Source organism: Paroedura picta, chromosome 5, assembly GCF_049243985.1.
Source record: "Paroedura picta isolate Pp20150507F chromosome 5, Ppicta_v3.0, whole genome shotgun sequence".
NCBI lineage: Eukaryota > Metazoa > Chordata > Lepidosauria > Squamata > Gekkonidae > Paroedura > Paroedura picta.
The window spans coordinates 123,212,693-123,228,600 of NC_135373.1; the positions used below are offsets into that span (position 1 = coordinate 123,212,693).

At 47.7% G+C, this 15,908-nt stretch overlaps 1 protein-coding gene across 5 annotated transcripts in view; it reads left to right on the top strand.

Annotated features, from left to right (window-relative positions):
- Positions 1–9,376: 9,376 nt before the first annotated feature.
- The window catches only part of PRKCQ (protein kinase C theta), a 50,922-nt gene continuing 44,390 nt past the window's right edge, over positions 9,377–15,908 (top strand). For 2 of the 5 annotated variants that reach the window (XR_013231434.1, XM_077340313.1), the window contains exon 1: positions 13,607–13,753. Coding sequence is in view for 2 of the 5 variants with exons in the window: in XM_077340313.1 (XP_077196428.1) it covers positions 13,666–13,753 (88 nt within the window). In the remaining 3 variants the exon portion in view is untranslated. Of the gene's footprint in view, positions 9,512–13,601; positions 13,754–15,908 lie in introns of those variants that run through there. The other 3 variants (XM_077340316.1, XR_013231435.1, XM_077340314.1) reach the window with 3 other exon arrangements.

Sequence of the window (15,908 nt, forward strand, 5' to 3'; positions counted from 1 at the left end):
ATATGTTAATTTTTTTAAAAATATATTAGATGATATGACCATATATGGTTATATCAACTTGCTCCCCCTCCCAAGATGGCCAATCATGGCCTGGAGGGGTGGAAAGGAAAGGGCCCTGGTCATAAAAATCCTTGCTAGCTGAGGCTAGTAACTGGAGTCCAGAGAGGTAAGTACTCTCATTTTAACTTAACTGCATTGAATGGGTCGCAGGGGACAATGGAGTGGCAGATCCCTGCCCCAGCCCTGTTCTCAGTCCAGTGGAGCAGGCTGCTGGGCCATTTTTGGAATTGGTGATGGAATCACATCCAGTGGGAGTGTCTGGGTGATGTCACTTCTGGTCACATGTGACTTCTGGGGTGTGTGGCAGGGAGGTGTGGCCTGCTGACATCGCTTCTGGGTTCTTCAAAGCCTGAAGAACGTTTCAGGTGTTTCTCAATGGTTAAAAGGTCGAGACAGGATGACTTAAAGAATGACCCTATGAGGAAAAGACCCGTGGTGTTTTTGGAAGCCAAAAGGTCTTGAGAGTTGTGGGAATGGGCCTTATTTGTCCCACTGTGGGGGTCCAAGATATCTTTGTCTGCCAGAAATGAGGCAGTTCTGTCCCAACTAGAATCAGGCCTGTCTGTGCTTCATTCATTCATTCATTCATTCATTCATTCATTCATTCATTCATTCATTCATTTATTCAATTTATAGACCGCTGCTCCCAGCAAGCTAGCTTGTAGCAGTTAACAATAAAACATCATAACAATTTAAATCCTCCCCATAAAATAATAAAATCCCCAAAACTTGCAATTTCATTTACCATTAAGATATCAAAAATAGATATAAAACCCCTTTCCCAATGACTAATAACTAATTTACTACCCTCCCTTTTGGCTCAGGGTGGTTTATATTATGACTCTCATATGTGGTAAAGTACAATGGACATTAATATGAAACTTATTTAACATTGAACTTGTATCAAACAGTATAATACAATAACAGTAAATAACAGCAACAACAAACAGTGCGGTACAACAGTATTCAATAACAGCAACAGTTTGGTCAGTCTGCGCCATGGTCCAGTTTTCAGTTAGTGCAGATTATGGGGCTTCTGGCTGAGTGTAGCAGCTTGTTCACCTGACTTGGCCAAATGCATGATGGAAGAGCTCCTTTTTGCAGGCCCTGTGGAATTGCTTTAGCTCCAACAAGACCCTGATGTCCTCTGGGAGCTCATTCCACCAGGTGGAGGCCAAGACTAAGAAAGCCCTGGCTCTGGTCATTGATAAACTGTTGCCACATGGACTGGCAGCCGCCCATGGTGAACTCTTTAAAACAGGGGTAATCAAACTGCAGCCCTCCAGATGTCCATGGACTACAATTCCCACAAGCCCCTGCCAGCATTTGCTGGCATCTGGAGGGCCGCAGTTTGACTACTCCTGCTTTAAAAGATCGTGTCCAGTTTGATTCTGGGCTCTTCCACATTCTCATTTTGTGGCTTGTTTTTCTCTCTTGCTGCATTGTTGTTGTTATCTTTTCTGCCTATGTTTTGTGCCCTCTAGAGGTGGATTCAATATTACATCGCTGTTTTTCAGGCATGAAAACCTGCAGTATGAATCTTCAGGTCAATAGACTGGACATCTGTATGGACACTGCTGTCAATGTAATACTGAATGGGCCACTCAAGGAAGAAATACATAGGTGGAAAAGGAAAAAACCTGAAAAAAATAAGGATATGCGAGCAACACAAGTGAGGATATGTTTATGAGCCCTCGGAGAGACAAAAGGAAGCAACATTTCCCACCAAATGTAAAAAATGTAAGTAACAGTCTGGGAGTAACAAATTGTTTCCTTCAAACCATGTTTGTAATCCCCTCCTGCAAGTTGATTTTTGCTTAGGCAGGGAAATGCTAATCGTCACTTAGGGATTGGGAGACAAATTTCTTCCAGGCCAGACTGGCCAGGGATTCTGTTTTTTTGTTTTTTTTTGTTAGGTCATCATCTGGGTGTGGACTTGGGGTCACTATGGGTGGGTATGTGCTGACCAAAGGGGTTAGGCAGAGACCTGTTTGCCTAAAAGCTTCTTGGGCAAGATTCTGATCTCTCATTTATAATCCACTCTGCGCCTAACTGCCAAGGGAAATCACTTCACAAACAGCTAGACATGATGGGTGACCCACTAGAAGCTTATCTCCTAACTGAGAAGATACATTTTTCTAATATCCTGCCCCATGGAAAATTCCATCCTGTGTTCACCTGGTCTCAGTCACGTACCCCAACTCTCAAAAACATATATCAACAGTGGTTTTGCCAAGCCCAAAGTGTGAATCTGATGGGGACTGATACAGAACACCCTTCACACTGCTGGCTGGTTGTGTCGTATCTCTGCCTCACTACTCTTCAAGACCGGTAAATATACTTACAACTCTTTTTCCCACTTTATTTTTCTATCTGTTAGACTGCTAGTGTGCTAGATATATATTTGCTTATTGCTTTTATTGTTTTCCTTCCAATAAAGATAGTTATCTTACCATAACTATCTGTTGTCTGCCTTGAGTTCTAAAGGGTGTAATCACCTTGTAAACATTGCCAAATGCTCCTTAACGCTACGATACCTAGTTTCTCGCAAAGCAATTCCCCAATGCTCATATACACGTATCTTGGCCATGTGTATATGCATTTCTGGTAACAATGATTCTATGATTCTATGGATACCAGCCCCTTCTTCAGCAGTTGAAATAATGGGAGAGGGGGTTAAACTTCAGTGATTCTCACATGACGTCCCTGATTCAAGTCTGCCTCCCTAAACGCTACTTACATTCTTGATATTTCCAAGTACGATCCATCTGCCAGTCAGCTGATCTGGAATGCCTCCCTGTTGCCACCATGTGCAAACTACTCAGGTACAGGCACGGCAGTGAAACCTGTAAGTCTCTGTAGATTTAGACCTTTATTAAAAACTTACCAGCCGCATTAACAAGAAACCTCTGAAGGCTGAGGGGGCTTTGTAAATGATTGAGCAGGAACTCATGCTTTGAGCAGGAATTCACAGAGCAATCACTTATGAAGAGAGACAGAGATGCTCCGTGTTATTCTTTTGAGAATATGGACCATATGGTGTGGGATGAAGATTTGGGTTCTTAATTAAAAGCTCGTCCGTTCCCTTCTGCCCTAACTTAGCTCCTTCAGGTCCACCCTATGGTTGTTATTATTTACAAGTTTAGCCCACCCTTATTCTAAGGAGCTCAGGGTAGCAGATATGTCTCTGGCTTCCCCAGTTTACCTACACAACAACCTTGTGAGGGTGGACTCTATAGCATTATGCCCTGTTGAAGTCCCTTCTGGCAACCGGTAGAGGATGAAGGGGACTTACCAGGAGAACGAGAAAGGCCCAGGCCTTGTTGCTGGCATCACACACAGGAAGGAATGTCATCTTGCCACAATGTTGCTATGCCACTATGGTACTGTGGCAAAAACTCTATGGTAAAACCAGGTTCCGCCAGTGAGTTCCCTAACAACTGCATGCAAACTTTCCAGGTCCTGGAGGGAGGGGGTGGCCGTCCGCAGAGTTCTTCCACCCCACCACCCCAATCTAGCACCCGTTGTATTCCTGAATGCAACGGGCTTGGCCCCTAGTGTGTTTTTGTGTGTTTGTGTGTGTGGTTTAAATTGGTTCCTATTTCTTAACCTGTTTTTTGTACTCTCTTTCATTGATTTATTTTGATACTTTTAAACTTTATAGTTACATTTGTTTACAGCCACTCCCGGCCAGCCGGCTGGAGGCTGTTTACATCCGCATCAAAACAGCAACATAAAATTGAAGATCGATGGTTTGATTCATCTCGCAAATCAGAATCGGAGCCGAGTGTAAAACCTGTCCATTTTTTAGCAGGTAGAATACACAGATATGATTATTTGTAATAGTTGGTTTATTGCTTTCTGTTTGGTACTTCTGATTTTTATACGGTAGCGAAGCCACTGATGAAAGCTGGGGAAACATGTCCTTTAACCAGTCCACGTTTTGGCTTTATGTGTTGATCTGCGTTGAAGACCACACTTCTTCTTTATACTTAGTCTGTAAGCGACCTGCAGGTTGTAGCTGGAGATCTCCCTCTATGACAGAGACCAGTTCCCCTGGAGAAAAGGGCCGCTTTTGGAGGTGGACTCTGGGACATTGAAGCCCATCGAAGTCCTAACCCTCCCCGAACTCTGCTCTCCTTGGGTGAGCCCTCAAAATCCCCCGATATTTCCCAACCCAGAGATAGCAGCTCTAGCTTCAATTGAGCTTTGGAACAAACCGTAGCTGTAAATTCACAAGAACAGCTTCTTCGGAAGATTCACCACGGCATTTCAAAGCTGCCTAACCACAGACACCTACACACCCTGCCAGGTCGCTGAGAGGGAGGAGACGATCAGGCTCCAGCCCCTCCAAAGACCCACAGATTTAAAAAAAAAAAACTCAAACACCATCACATGAACAAGGAAACGAAGGCCGAACTTTGCTTTCTGCGCGTCGTCATTTCTGCTGCATGAAGATTTCGCTTCCGTCCGGAGATTAGGACAGGCGCCTGCACAACTGGTACTTTACTCTCAACTACCAGGTGTCGATTATAGAGGAGATGGCCAGATGGTGTAACACAAAGTGGAAGTGGACCCGAGAACCCCAGAACGTGGGTAGGCCAAGAACAGTTTTCTGAGAACTAGGGGCCCAGGAACTTCCAGCCCGGACGGTTACCCAGTTACCAGAATATGGCCTATTTATGTTCCAGAAATACCTGGTTAGTTTCTTTTGTGATTCATCAATTAGTTTGCATATACTGAGGAGGAGGAGGAGGGAGTGGCGGGTTTGTAACAGTCACGCCTTGGCCCAGGACTGGTCCCTGTTTAGGGTTGCCAACCTCCAGGCGGCTCCAAACAAAATCCTATTGGTCCCAAATGATGCAGAAATGTATATTCATTCCTTCAATTTATAGCCCACCACCCATGGCAAGCTATTTCATGGCAGGTCACATTGTTAAAACCCCATATAAAACATAACAATATCTCATTTAAAAACCCTTACATTACAATAAATTGACAATCAAAATCTCATCCCTCTCCCCAAATGGAATGATCGTGTCTTGCAGGCAAAATCTCTTGTCTAGGATTGACAGCTCTGGTTTGGACAATAACTGGAGATTTTGGGGGTGGAGCCTGAGAAGGATGGGGCTTGGGGATGGGGAGGGGCTTCAATGGGGCAGAAGGCTTTAGAGTCCACCTTCCAGAGTAACCGTTTTCTCCAGGGGAGCTTATCTCTGTCACCAGATCAGTGGGAGATTTCCTGTCCTGTCACTGTCCAAAATGAGTGGGAGTTGTTATTCTGCTTTTTAAATTTCTTTGTTTGTTTGTTTGGCTTATATACCGCCCCTCACTGTGATGTCTGAGGTGATATGACCTGCCCCCCTCTCAAAGATGGCCAATGATGGGCCTGGAGGGGCGGGAAGGGGAGGGGCCCTGGGTGGGCGTGTCCACAGCTCTGCTTCCCAACCATGTTCTGTACCATCATGGGGTTTTCTGGGGTTTCTCAAAGCCTGAAGAATGTTTCAGGGACATCTCGAAGGCAGAAAAGTTGAGAAAGGCGGTGGTAACTGAAGGATTTAATGATTAAATAAGGAGCTATTGAATAATGTATAGATTAATCTATTTAGAAATGTTGAATAACTTTCGTTGGGATTTTTAAACTATACGAAAGTATCTTAATGCATTTTAATGGGCAGGATCGTGCCACTTCAGGGGTTTCTCCAAGCCTGAAGAATGTTTCAGTGCTTTCTCAATGGTAAAATTTGAGAAAAGCTGACCTAGAGGTTGACAACCATAAATCCGGCTCCTTTAATATGTTATTTCCCAGGTGATGATACCCTCATTCCAAGAAAAAGAATTCCTGGCAGTTTATTGTCTCCAGTTTGCTGGTAACCCCAGCCTCTGGATTTTGGGTCTATTGGGTTTTTAAAAATAGCCTGGTGTGTCAGAGTGTTTAATAGCCTGGTGTTTAAACCGGGTGTTAAAACCGATACCAAAATGAAAAAGGGAACTCGCCCTATAAAATAATCGGAAGCAAAACAATCTTCTTGACTGCACAAAAATGAAAACACGCAAAAGAAGGGAAAGAGATGTGTTTGCACATCCATCCTGTGAGGAGCTGGCTAACCCGTGCTCTGGTTTATTTATTTATTTTCATAGAATCATAGAGTTGGAAGGGGCCTCCTGGGTCATCTAGTCTAACATCCTGCAGTATGCAGGACACTCACAACCCTATCGCTCATCCCCTGTCACTCACAACCCTATCATTCATCCCCTGTCCCCTTGAACCTTCACAGAATCAGCCTCTCCGTCAGATGGCTATCCAGCCTCTGTTTAAAAAACCTCCAAAGATGGAGGACCCACCACCTTCTGAGGAAGCCTGTTCCACTGAGAAACCGTTCTAACAGTCAGGAACGTCTTCTGGATGTTTAATGGAATTTAGAATCATAGAATCATAGAGTTGGACGGGTCCCTGCTGGGTCATCTAGTCCCAACCCCCTCCTGGGTCATCTAGTCCAACCCCTATCACTCATCCACTGTAAACTGCCACCCCCTTGAACCATCACAGAATCAGATCACATCACAGAATCCAGCCTCTGTTTTTAAATTTTATTTTATTGCATTTCTGTATCACCCTTCCTTGTGGGTCAGGGCAGTTCGTTTTGTGCATAACAATCAAACTCATTAACTCATTAACTTGTAAATGCATAAAACTTGCAGCTCGTAAACCCCTGTAATCATCCAAACCATAGAACCGTTACAAACTGTAACATGTTGAGGCGCCAGGACAGGCAGACGGATGCAGACAGATATGTGTGTTACAGGTAGAGATAAACAGGCAGAAAAATATGTGTGTGTTTCATAAACAGATCAATACACCTTCCCGTTAAATTCCGTACTTTTCCCAAATATTCCCCTTTTACCAAATGCAACATCTCAATCCACCTGACACGCCGGCAGCCACATAATTGCTAAAATAAAAACAGCCATTAGTAAACTCTGGCGACTAATGATCCCACCTTTCATCTCCGATGACAGCGATCTGTTTGAACAACCTGTCTTGAAGCAGCATCCAATTAACATGTGCTGCGGCATCTCTTTATTGCTCAAGGTGGCCGTTATCGTTTGCCTCCTCATTAAGCACCAGAGTTCCTTTTTGGAAGTGCCACGGTCTCTCCGTCATTTAATGGATTGAGACTCACAAAATCACAAATCGCATTAATCCTCTAATTGGAAAAATGCTCCGGATGGCTTTCGACAAGCCGGCGGATTCAAATGGGAAAGTTAGTGGCTCGGGGAGAAGGCTAGGCTTTCCCCTGGCATGCTGCTTTTCTTCATGCAGGGAATTTCCCCTAACATGCTGCTTTTCTTCATGCAGGGAATTTCCCCTGACATGCTGCTTTTCTTCATGCGGGGAATTGGAGAGAAAAAGCAGAAGAAAGAAATGGGAAAGAGCTTAACCGGTTATTGAACAAGTGATGGAAACCCTGAGAGCCGCTGCCTGTCTGAGAAGACAACATTGACGTTGATGGACCAAGGATCTGATTCACTAGAAGGCATCTTTGTATGTTCACTGGGACAGGAAAATTTTCCCTGTTGCCAAGGCAGGCCGATATTCAGCAGGTGAAGCCTCCCCCATCATTGCCCCGAATGTTAAAAGAATATCTTCACCTGATGAATGTTTACCTGATGGGAACCTGTTAGAAGCACAAGGAAGTGTCTATAATTGGACAAATTAATAAAAGTACATGTAACAAATCTCTCCATAGGATTAACTGCAGAATTGATTCCGAAATAGTTGACAAGAATGTCAGGAGACTGGCAACTTCCTTGACGGTGGCTCCAGTGGGCATTGTGGGGCCTGTAAGTGGTGCAAGAAACCCCTCCCTGCAGAGATGGGCTTTTTCAGGCTGACTGGTGGCACCTGGAAAGAAAGACTGCTGAGAGGAAAGGATGAAGGGCACCTATTACGAGGGTGGGAGAAAGAGAAGAAGGAGAAGAGTTGGTTCTTATCTGCCGCTTTTCACTACCCGAAGGAGTCTCAAAGCAGCTTACAATTGCCTTCCCTTTCCTCTCCCCACAACAGACTCCCTGTGAGGGAGGAGAGGCTGAGAGAGCCCTGATATCACTGAAGAAGAAAAAGAGCTGGTTCTTCTATGCTACTATAGGATATGCTCTCTATGGGAGAGGAAAGGGAAGGGGAATGTACCCCCTAACCCCCCCTAACCAAAACTCTCTTTTTAAATTTCTTTTTGGCTGATGTCACCCCTTAATTGTCTCTTATCTTCCCCCCCCTCCCAAAACCATAGTATTAGTTGCAGCTCCAGGCAGGCGTGAAGGTCCCTGAAAACGATACTAAGGCAGGCCAGGTTTCCTGTACACACACATTCCTCCTCTTTTCCCCGTGTTCTCCAGTCAGAAACATCACGCCAGTGGGTGCCTCTTTAAACACAGGGGGGCGGGGGATGTGTTGTGGCTTAAGAGCGGCGGCCTCTAATTTGGTGAACCGGGTTTGACTCCCCGCTCTTCCAGATGGGTGACCTTGGCCATGCAGTTCTCTCAGAGCTCTCTCGGCCCCACTTGTCATGCACAGTTCTCTCAGAGCTCTCTCGGCCCCACTTAACTCACAGGTTGCATGTTGTAGGGAGAGGAAGGGTAGGCAATTGAAAGCCGCCTTGAGATACCTGCAGCCTGCTAGGTTGTTTGTTTATTTGGTTATTTGTTTGTTTATTGGATTTATATCCTTCCTCTCTCGACTCTTGACACCTCAAGTCGGCTTACAATCAAAATCATACCAATTAAAACCAGAACCATAAAACACTGAGCCAATTACGGTTCTCTCAGGGATCACTCAGCCCCGCCTCTACCTTGCAGGGTGTCTGTCTGGAGGAGAGGAAGGGAAGGTTGCTTTGCGGCCCATGCAGCCTGCTGGGCGACTTTGGATTTGTCACAGTTCTCTCACAGCTCTCTCAGCTCCACCTCCCTCGCAGGGTGTTTGCTGTAGGGAGAGGAAGGGAAGGTGTTCATCGGCTGCCTTGAGACGCATGAGCTCTTCTGCGAGACCTTGGGCCAGTCCCAGTTCTCTCAGAGCTCTCAGCCCCAACTCCCTCCCAAAGTTTCGGTTATGGGGCGAGGAAGGGCTGGCGATTGTCGGCTGTTTTGAGACTCCTTCGGGTAGTAAAAAGAGGGGTGCCCACCCAGTCCCCCCCTCCCATCCAGGCTGGCAGGGCAGGCGCGGAGGGAGTTGGTGTGCAGCAGCCTCTCTGTGCCAGGAGAAGGAGCCCAGCGCCTGCCGGCTGCCACTCTGCCCCTGGCATCCAGTTCCCCGCCGGCCCGGGTGGCATCCGCTGGGGGCGGGGAAGGCCGAAGGACAGCTGCAGCTGCAGCCCTGCAGGGCGAGAGGATCGCGCGGCGCCGGAGCTCGAACTGGGGGACGCCGGAGGGACCGAGGCCCCGGCCGGGAGGGCAGGTAAGGGGGGCGCAGGGAGGGGCGGCGGGAGAGGGAGGGAGGGACCCCCGGGGGCTCCAGAGCCAGTCCCGTCCCAGTCCGAAAGGCTCGTTGGGTTGCGCGGGGCTTCCCCGGCTGCGCTGAGCCTCTGCCCTCAGCCAAGACGTTGGGGACGGACCAGCGTCGCCTCGGTGGCATTGGACCCCGCTGAAGCCCCCGTCCTCCCCAGGCAGTCCCCAGCCAGGAGTTGGCAACCCCACCCGTGCCCAGGGGAGACCTGGCAATCCTATCAGTTGGCAGCACCAGTTTCTCTTCTCTCTTTTTCTTTCTCTTGTTCTCCCTCTTTCTCGTTTTCTTTCTTTCTTTTTTCTTTCTACCTCTTTCTTTCTTTCTTTCTTTCTCTCTCTCTCTTTCTTTCTTTCTTTCTCTCTCCTCTCTCTCTCTTCCTCTTCCTCTTCCACTTTCTTTCTATCTCTCTTTCTCCCTCTCCCTCTTTCTTTCTTTCTTTCTTTCTTTCTTTCTTTCTTTCTTTCTTTCTTTCTTTCTTTCTTTCTTTCTTTCTTTCTTTCTGTCTGTCTGTCTGTCTGTCTGTCTGTCTGTCTGTCTCCCCCACTCTCTTTTTTCCTGTCTTTCCCTCCCTCCCCCCTCCCTTCTTTCTTTTCTTTGCAATTTGGTCGTCTGAGCCGGCTGTTCAGGGCCTGCAATTGCCCTCCCCCCTTATTCGCTGATCGTATTCCCACGCTGTCATGTTGAAAACTGTGGCATCTTGACACATCCCCCCCCCCTTTGCAAAGTTTTTAAAGCCATGCCCAAAATGGAGTTTGGCAGCTCTCCGTGGGTGATGTCACGGGGGGGGGGGGGTGTGAAAAATAATTGTGTGAATTCAGGAAGCAGAATGGCAGCCTGTGTGCGGATGACCATCTATACAGGTCCCTCTTGGGCTTTTGGCCAAGCAGACTTGCCCAGCTGGGAGGGCTGCTTTCACACATGCTGACAATAAAGTTGCAACCCACTTCAGCAACTGTTTGCAGTCAGAGTAGTTCAAAGTGGGAAGGGGCTGTCTCAGGAGGTGGGGAGCTCCCCCTCTCTGGTGGTCTCCAAGCAGCAGCTGGACAGATCCTTCTCCTGGATGCTTGAGGCTGATCCTGCACTGAGCAGGGGGTGGGACTAGATGGCCTGGGTGGCCCCTTCCCACTCTAGGATTCTATGAGTCTAGTTCAGCAGTGGGATGGGCTGCCTAAGGAGGTGGGGAGCTCCCCCTCACTGGCCGTCTTCAAGCAGCGGATGGACAGATCCTTCTCCTGGATGCTTGAGGCTGATCCTGCACTGAGCAGGGGGCTGGACTAGATGGCCTGCATGGCCCCTTCCCACTCTGGGATTCTAGGAGTCTAGTTCAGCAGTGGGATGGGCTGCCTAAGGAGGTGGGGAGCTCCCCCTCACTGGCCGTCTTCAAGCAGCGGATGGACAGATCCTTCTCCTGGATGCTTGAGGCTGATCCTGCACTGAGCAGGGGGCTGGACTAGATGGCCTGCATGGCCCCTTCCCACTCTGGGATTCTAGGAGTCTAGTTCAGCAGTGGGATGGGCTGCCTAAGGAGGTGGGGAGCTCCCCCTCACTGGCCGTCTTCAAGCAGCGGATGGACAGATCCTTCTCCTGGATGCTTGAGGCTGATCCTGCACTGAGCAGGGGGCTGGACTAGATGGCCTGCATGGCCCCTTCCCACTCTAGGATTCTAGGAGTCTAGTTCATCAGTGGAAGGGGCTGCCTAAGGAGGTGGGGAGCTCCCCTCACTGGCCATCTTCAAGCAGCGGATGGACAGATCCTTCTCCTGGATGCTTGAGGCTGATCCTGCACTGAGCAGGGGGCTGGACTAGATGGCCTGCATGGCCCCTTCCCACTCTGGGATTCTAGGAGTCTAGTTCAGCAGTGGGATGGGCTGCCTAAGGAGGTGGGGAGCTCCCCCTCACTGGCCGTCTTCAAGCAGCGGATGGACAGATCCTTCTCCTGGATGCTTGAGGCTGATCCTGCACTGAGCAGGGGGCTGGACTAGATGGCCTGCATGGCTCCTTCCCACTCTAGGATTCTAGGAGTCTAGTTCATCAGTGGAAGGGGCTGCCTAAGGAGGTGGGGAGCTCCCCTCACTGGCCATCTTCAAGCAGCGGATGGACAGATCCTTCTCCTGGATGCTTGAGGCTGATCCTGCACTGAGCAGGGGGCTGGACTAGATGGCCTGCATGGCCCCTTCCCACTCTGGGATTCTAGGAGTCTAGTTCAGCAGTGGAAAGGGCTGCCTAAGGAGGTGGGGAGCTCCCCCTCACTAGTGGTCTTCAAGCAGCGGCTGGACAGATCCTTCTCCTAGATACTTTAGGCTGACCCTGCATTGAGCAGGGAGTTGGACTGGATGGCTTATAAGTCTCCTTCCAACTTATCTAAGTGGATTTTCCCGTTCTGCACAGCAAAATCCAGTTGCAAGGTGCATTGTTTAAGGTGTGTGAAATCGCCCAAAAAACTCTCTGCTTCCTGGAATTTGTGGTTGGGGTGCTAAAATTGCCTTCAACGTTTCATTGCAGGACGGCTTATGAACCAATTTTATGTCCTCTCTAGTAAGTTATCAGCAAACCATCTCCTATAGTCACAGAAAACGGGTCGCGTACTCTAAAGGAACTGTATGAAATTGTTGAGATATATATTGTTTAATTTTTAAAATTTCCTTTGTTTACACACCACCTTTTTTCTCGGTGGGGACACAAAGTGGCTGGCATTGCTCTCCTTTCCTCGATGTTATCCTCACGACTACTTGTGGGGTGAAATCAGGATGGGTAGCCAGGATAATCCGTAGTGGTAGAAAAGAGCAAGGGTCCAAGGAGCTCATCTCCTGGAATTCCAGCTCCTCTCCAGACTACAGAGATCAGTTCCCCTGCAGAAAACAGCTGCTTTGCAGGGGGGACTCCGCAGGATTGTACTCCACTGAGGTCCCCCCCATCTCAAATCCCGCCCACTCCCGGACCGTTTCCACCTTAGGAGAGAGTTGGCTCTAGTGTTTCTGGATTTGGACTTTCTTCCTCTTATTTCCCAGGCTGAAATTTGTGAGATGCTTTCTGCACTGAGTTTAGTGGAAGCAGCCTCCCATCATGCTTTGCTCCCTTCCCCTTCCCCAAAAATGTGTATTTTGCAAAATGATGCCTGCTTGCATCTTTGTTTCCCTTGCGCCCCTTAATCCCACCATTCTGTGTCCTTGATCGCCTCCCCCCTTTCCTTCCCAGGGGTCCTGAATGTATTTTTTAAAACTCTGTGTTATAACGTTATAATGTTGCTATGCCAGACTGCTTTAAAAAAAAAAATTAGGAACTGCGTTATAACGCGATCACCCCTTTTGAAAAAGGCATATTTTCAGAAGGGAGGGAGGGAGGATAGCAATGAGGAAAGGGGCATTCCCAAACAATTCAAAATGGCGGGCGTGGGGGAAAATCCGATTGCAGGCATTTCTGCCTTGGGCAGCCCTAGATGAGACCCAGTTAGACTATGCTTGAAAAGATTAAATCCAGTTTTCTGAAGATTCCTTTGCAGCAGGGCAAACGAGGAGGCAATTCGGGACTGTGCCTGAAGAAGTAGATTTTCATGGGGCAACAGACAAAAAAGTCAGCCCTTTAAAAATGCAAATTCAAACAGTTAATCCCCTCCACCCCCAAAGTCTCCAGGTAAGCCCATCTCAGAGCTGGCAACCCTATTTGCAGATTGAATAGATTGTGTGTGTTCAAGCAACCACAGGGTGTTCAAGCATTTGGGGTTTTTTTTTTGGGGGGGGGGAGTGGTTCAGATGTCCCGATTCAGCTCAGAGCGCACTTGATATACAGCAAAGAGCCTTCCCTTCTTTAATTGTAGGAAGGAAGAGCTGAAAAACCCTGCAGCCCGGAGGAACACCCTTCCCTCTGTGGCCCCCTCTCTACACCTTTATTTATAAGGATAAAGTGACAGGGTGTGTGTGTGTGTGGTCGGGGCAGGAAGCTTGCGTGCCCAGCAGGTTCGAAGTTCCAGGAAACAGAAAGCCGTTTGAATGAAACAGCACGAGAAAAGAAAAAACAGAAAAATATGCACTATGCAGGCTGAAGAGTTTTGTTTCTCCAAGGTGCAAGAAATATTATGGGGGCGGGTTGCCATTTGCAGCGTATGTAGCAATGCTGGTGGGTAGCCGTGTGGTTCTGAAGCAGCGGTACGAGGTTCGAGTCCAGGGGCACCTTGAGGACCAACGAAGATTAATTCAAGGTATTAACTTTCCTGTGCATGCACATTTCCTCAGACCAGCTTGGTGAGAGCCAGCTTGGTGTAGTGGTTAGTTGTGCGGACTTCTATTCTGGCCTGGTTCCACGCTCCCTCACATGCAGCCAGCTGGGTGACCTTGGGATAGTCACAGCACTGATAAAGCTGTTCGGACCAGGCTGTAATGTTAGGGCTCTCTCAGCCTCACCTCCTTCACAGGGTGTCTGTTGGGGAGAGAGAAAAGGGAAGGTGAATGTAAGCCGCTTTGAGACTCCTTCGGGTAGATATAAGAACCACCTCTTCTTCTTCTTCTTCTTCTTCTTCAGTAATCTCAGGGCTCTCTCAGCCTCCTCTCCCTCACAGGGTGTCTGTTGAGGGGAGAGGAAAGGGAAGGCGATTAGAAGCCCCTTTAACACTCCTTTGGGTAGAGAAAAGCGGCATATAAGAACCAACTCTTCTTCTTCTTCTTCTTCTTCTTCTTCTTCTTCTTCTTCTTCTTCTTCTTCTTCTTCTTCTTCTTCTTCTTCTTCAGTAATCTCAGGGCTCTCTCAGCCTCCCCTCCCTCACGGGGTGTCTGTTGAGGGGAGAGGAAAGGGAAGGCGATTAGAAGCCACTTTGACACTCCTTTGGGTAGAGAAAAGCGGCATATAAGTACCAACTCTTCTTCTTCAATGAAATGTGAATGACTAGGCCATACATCTTGGTCAGGCTTTCTTCACCAGGTTTTCGTGAAGCCCTGGGGTTCCTTGCCGGCCCTGGAAGGGTTTCCCAAGTGGGTGGGAGTTCATCAATTTTTAATATCTTTTTTTAATTTGTTAAACATTGATTGGGTGAGATGGCTGTATATGGTCATGCTGACACCCCCCCCCCCCCAAGTTAGGAACCTGAATTTAGGGCTTGCTTCAAGACTTTCTTAACCCACAGCAAGCCCTAAATTTTACACTCATAGTGCATTTTAAACTAATTTGACCACTGAGGAAGACCCTTTGGGTAGAAACACGTTGGGTCTCAGTTCCATGCATGATTGAGTGATGCAATATACAGTATATTATCATGATTTATTGATGTTTTTAATTTTGGATATGCGCACTTTATTGTAATAAATATTTTTTCTAGCTCAACCTTTAGGTTCCTAACTTGTCTAGTAGGGTTGAGATTTGTTTCCCTTTTTGGTTTTGTCATTCTGACCCCCCCCCAATGGCCAATGATGGTCCTGGAGGGGGTGGGGCTTGGAGGGCCCCAGGTGGGCGTGTCCACATCTCTGCTTCCCAACCCTATTCTTCCTGATTGCGCCTCTTCTGGGGTTTCTCGAAGCCTGAAGAGTGTTCCAGGGGTTTCTCAATGGTAAAAACGTTGAGAAAGGCTGATTTAGGTAGAGGGTTAGCAGCATATTTTTCGTTGTCAGATCCATCAAGTTGTTTCCAACTCGTGGTGACTTTCTGAACAAAGACTCCGTCTGCCGTCATTTCTTTACGTTTTCTAAGGTCAATCCCAGTATCCAGTTCTATCCATCCACCTTGTTCTTTGTCTGCCTCTTCTTCTGCTTCCTCCAATTTAATCCTTCACTTGCACACCTTATGTGACCATTTCTCACTGCTCCTTGTGGGAAGTATTTTTCACAGTCAAAGGATGGAAGGTTGGAGGGAGAGACATATAGAATCATAGAATCCTAGAGTTGGAAGGGACCTCCTGGGTCATCTAGTCCAACCCCCTGCAGCTCACAACCCTGTCACCTGCCACCCCTTGAACCTTCACAGGATCAGCCTCTCCCTCAGATCGCTCTCCAGCCTCTGCTTAAAAATCTCCAAAGATGGAGAACCCACCACCTTCTGAGGAAGCCTGTTCCACTGAGGAACTGCTCTAACTGCCAGGAACTTCTTCCGGATATTTAGATAGAATTTAGAATCATAGAATCATAGAGTTGGAAGGGATCTCCTGGGTCATCTAGTCCAACCCCCTGCACTATGCAGGACGCTCACAACCCTCTCGCTCATCCACTGTCACCTGCCACCCCCATGAACCTTCACAGAATCAGCCTCTCCGTCAGAGAAGAAGGCAGTAGGAAATTGTGACTGTAAGCTGGAAATTTTTTTTTTCAAAAGCAAAGGGTAAGATCCTAATGCAATTTCTCAACAAGTTCCCCAGGGGGGTTATTTTTTTT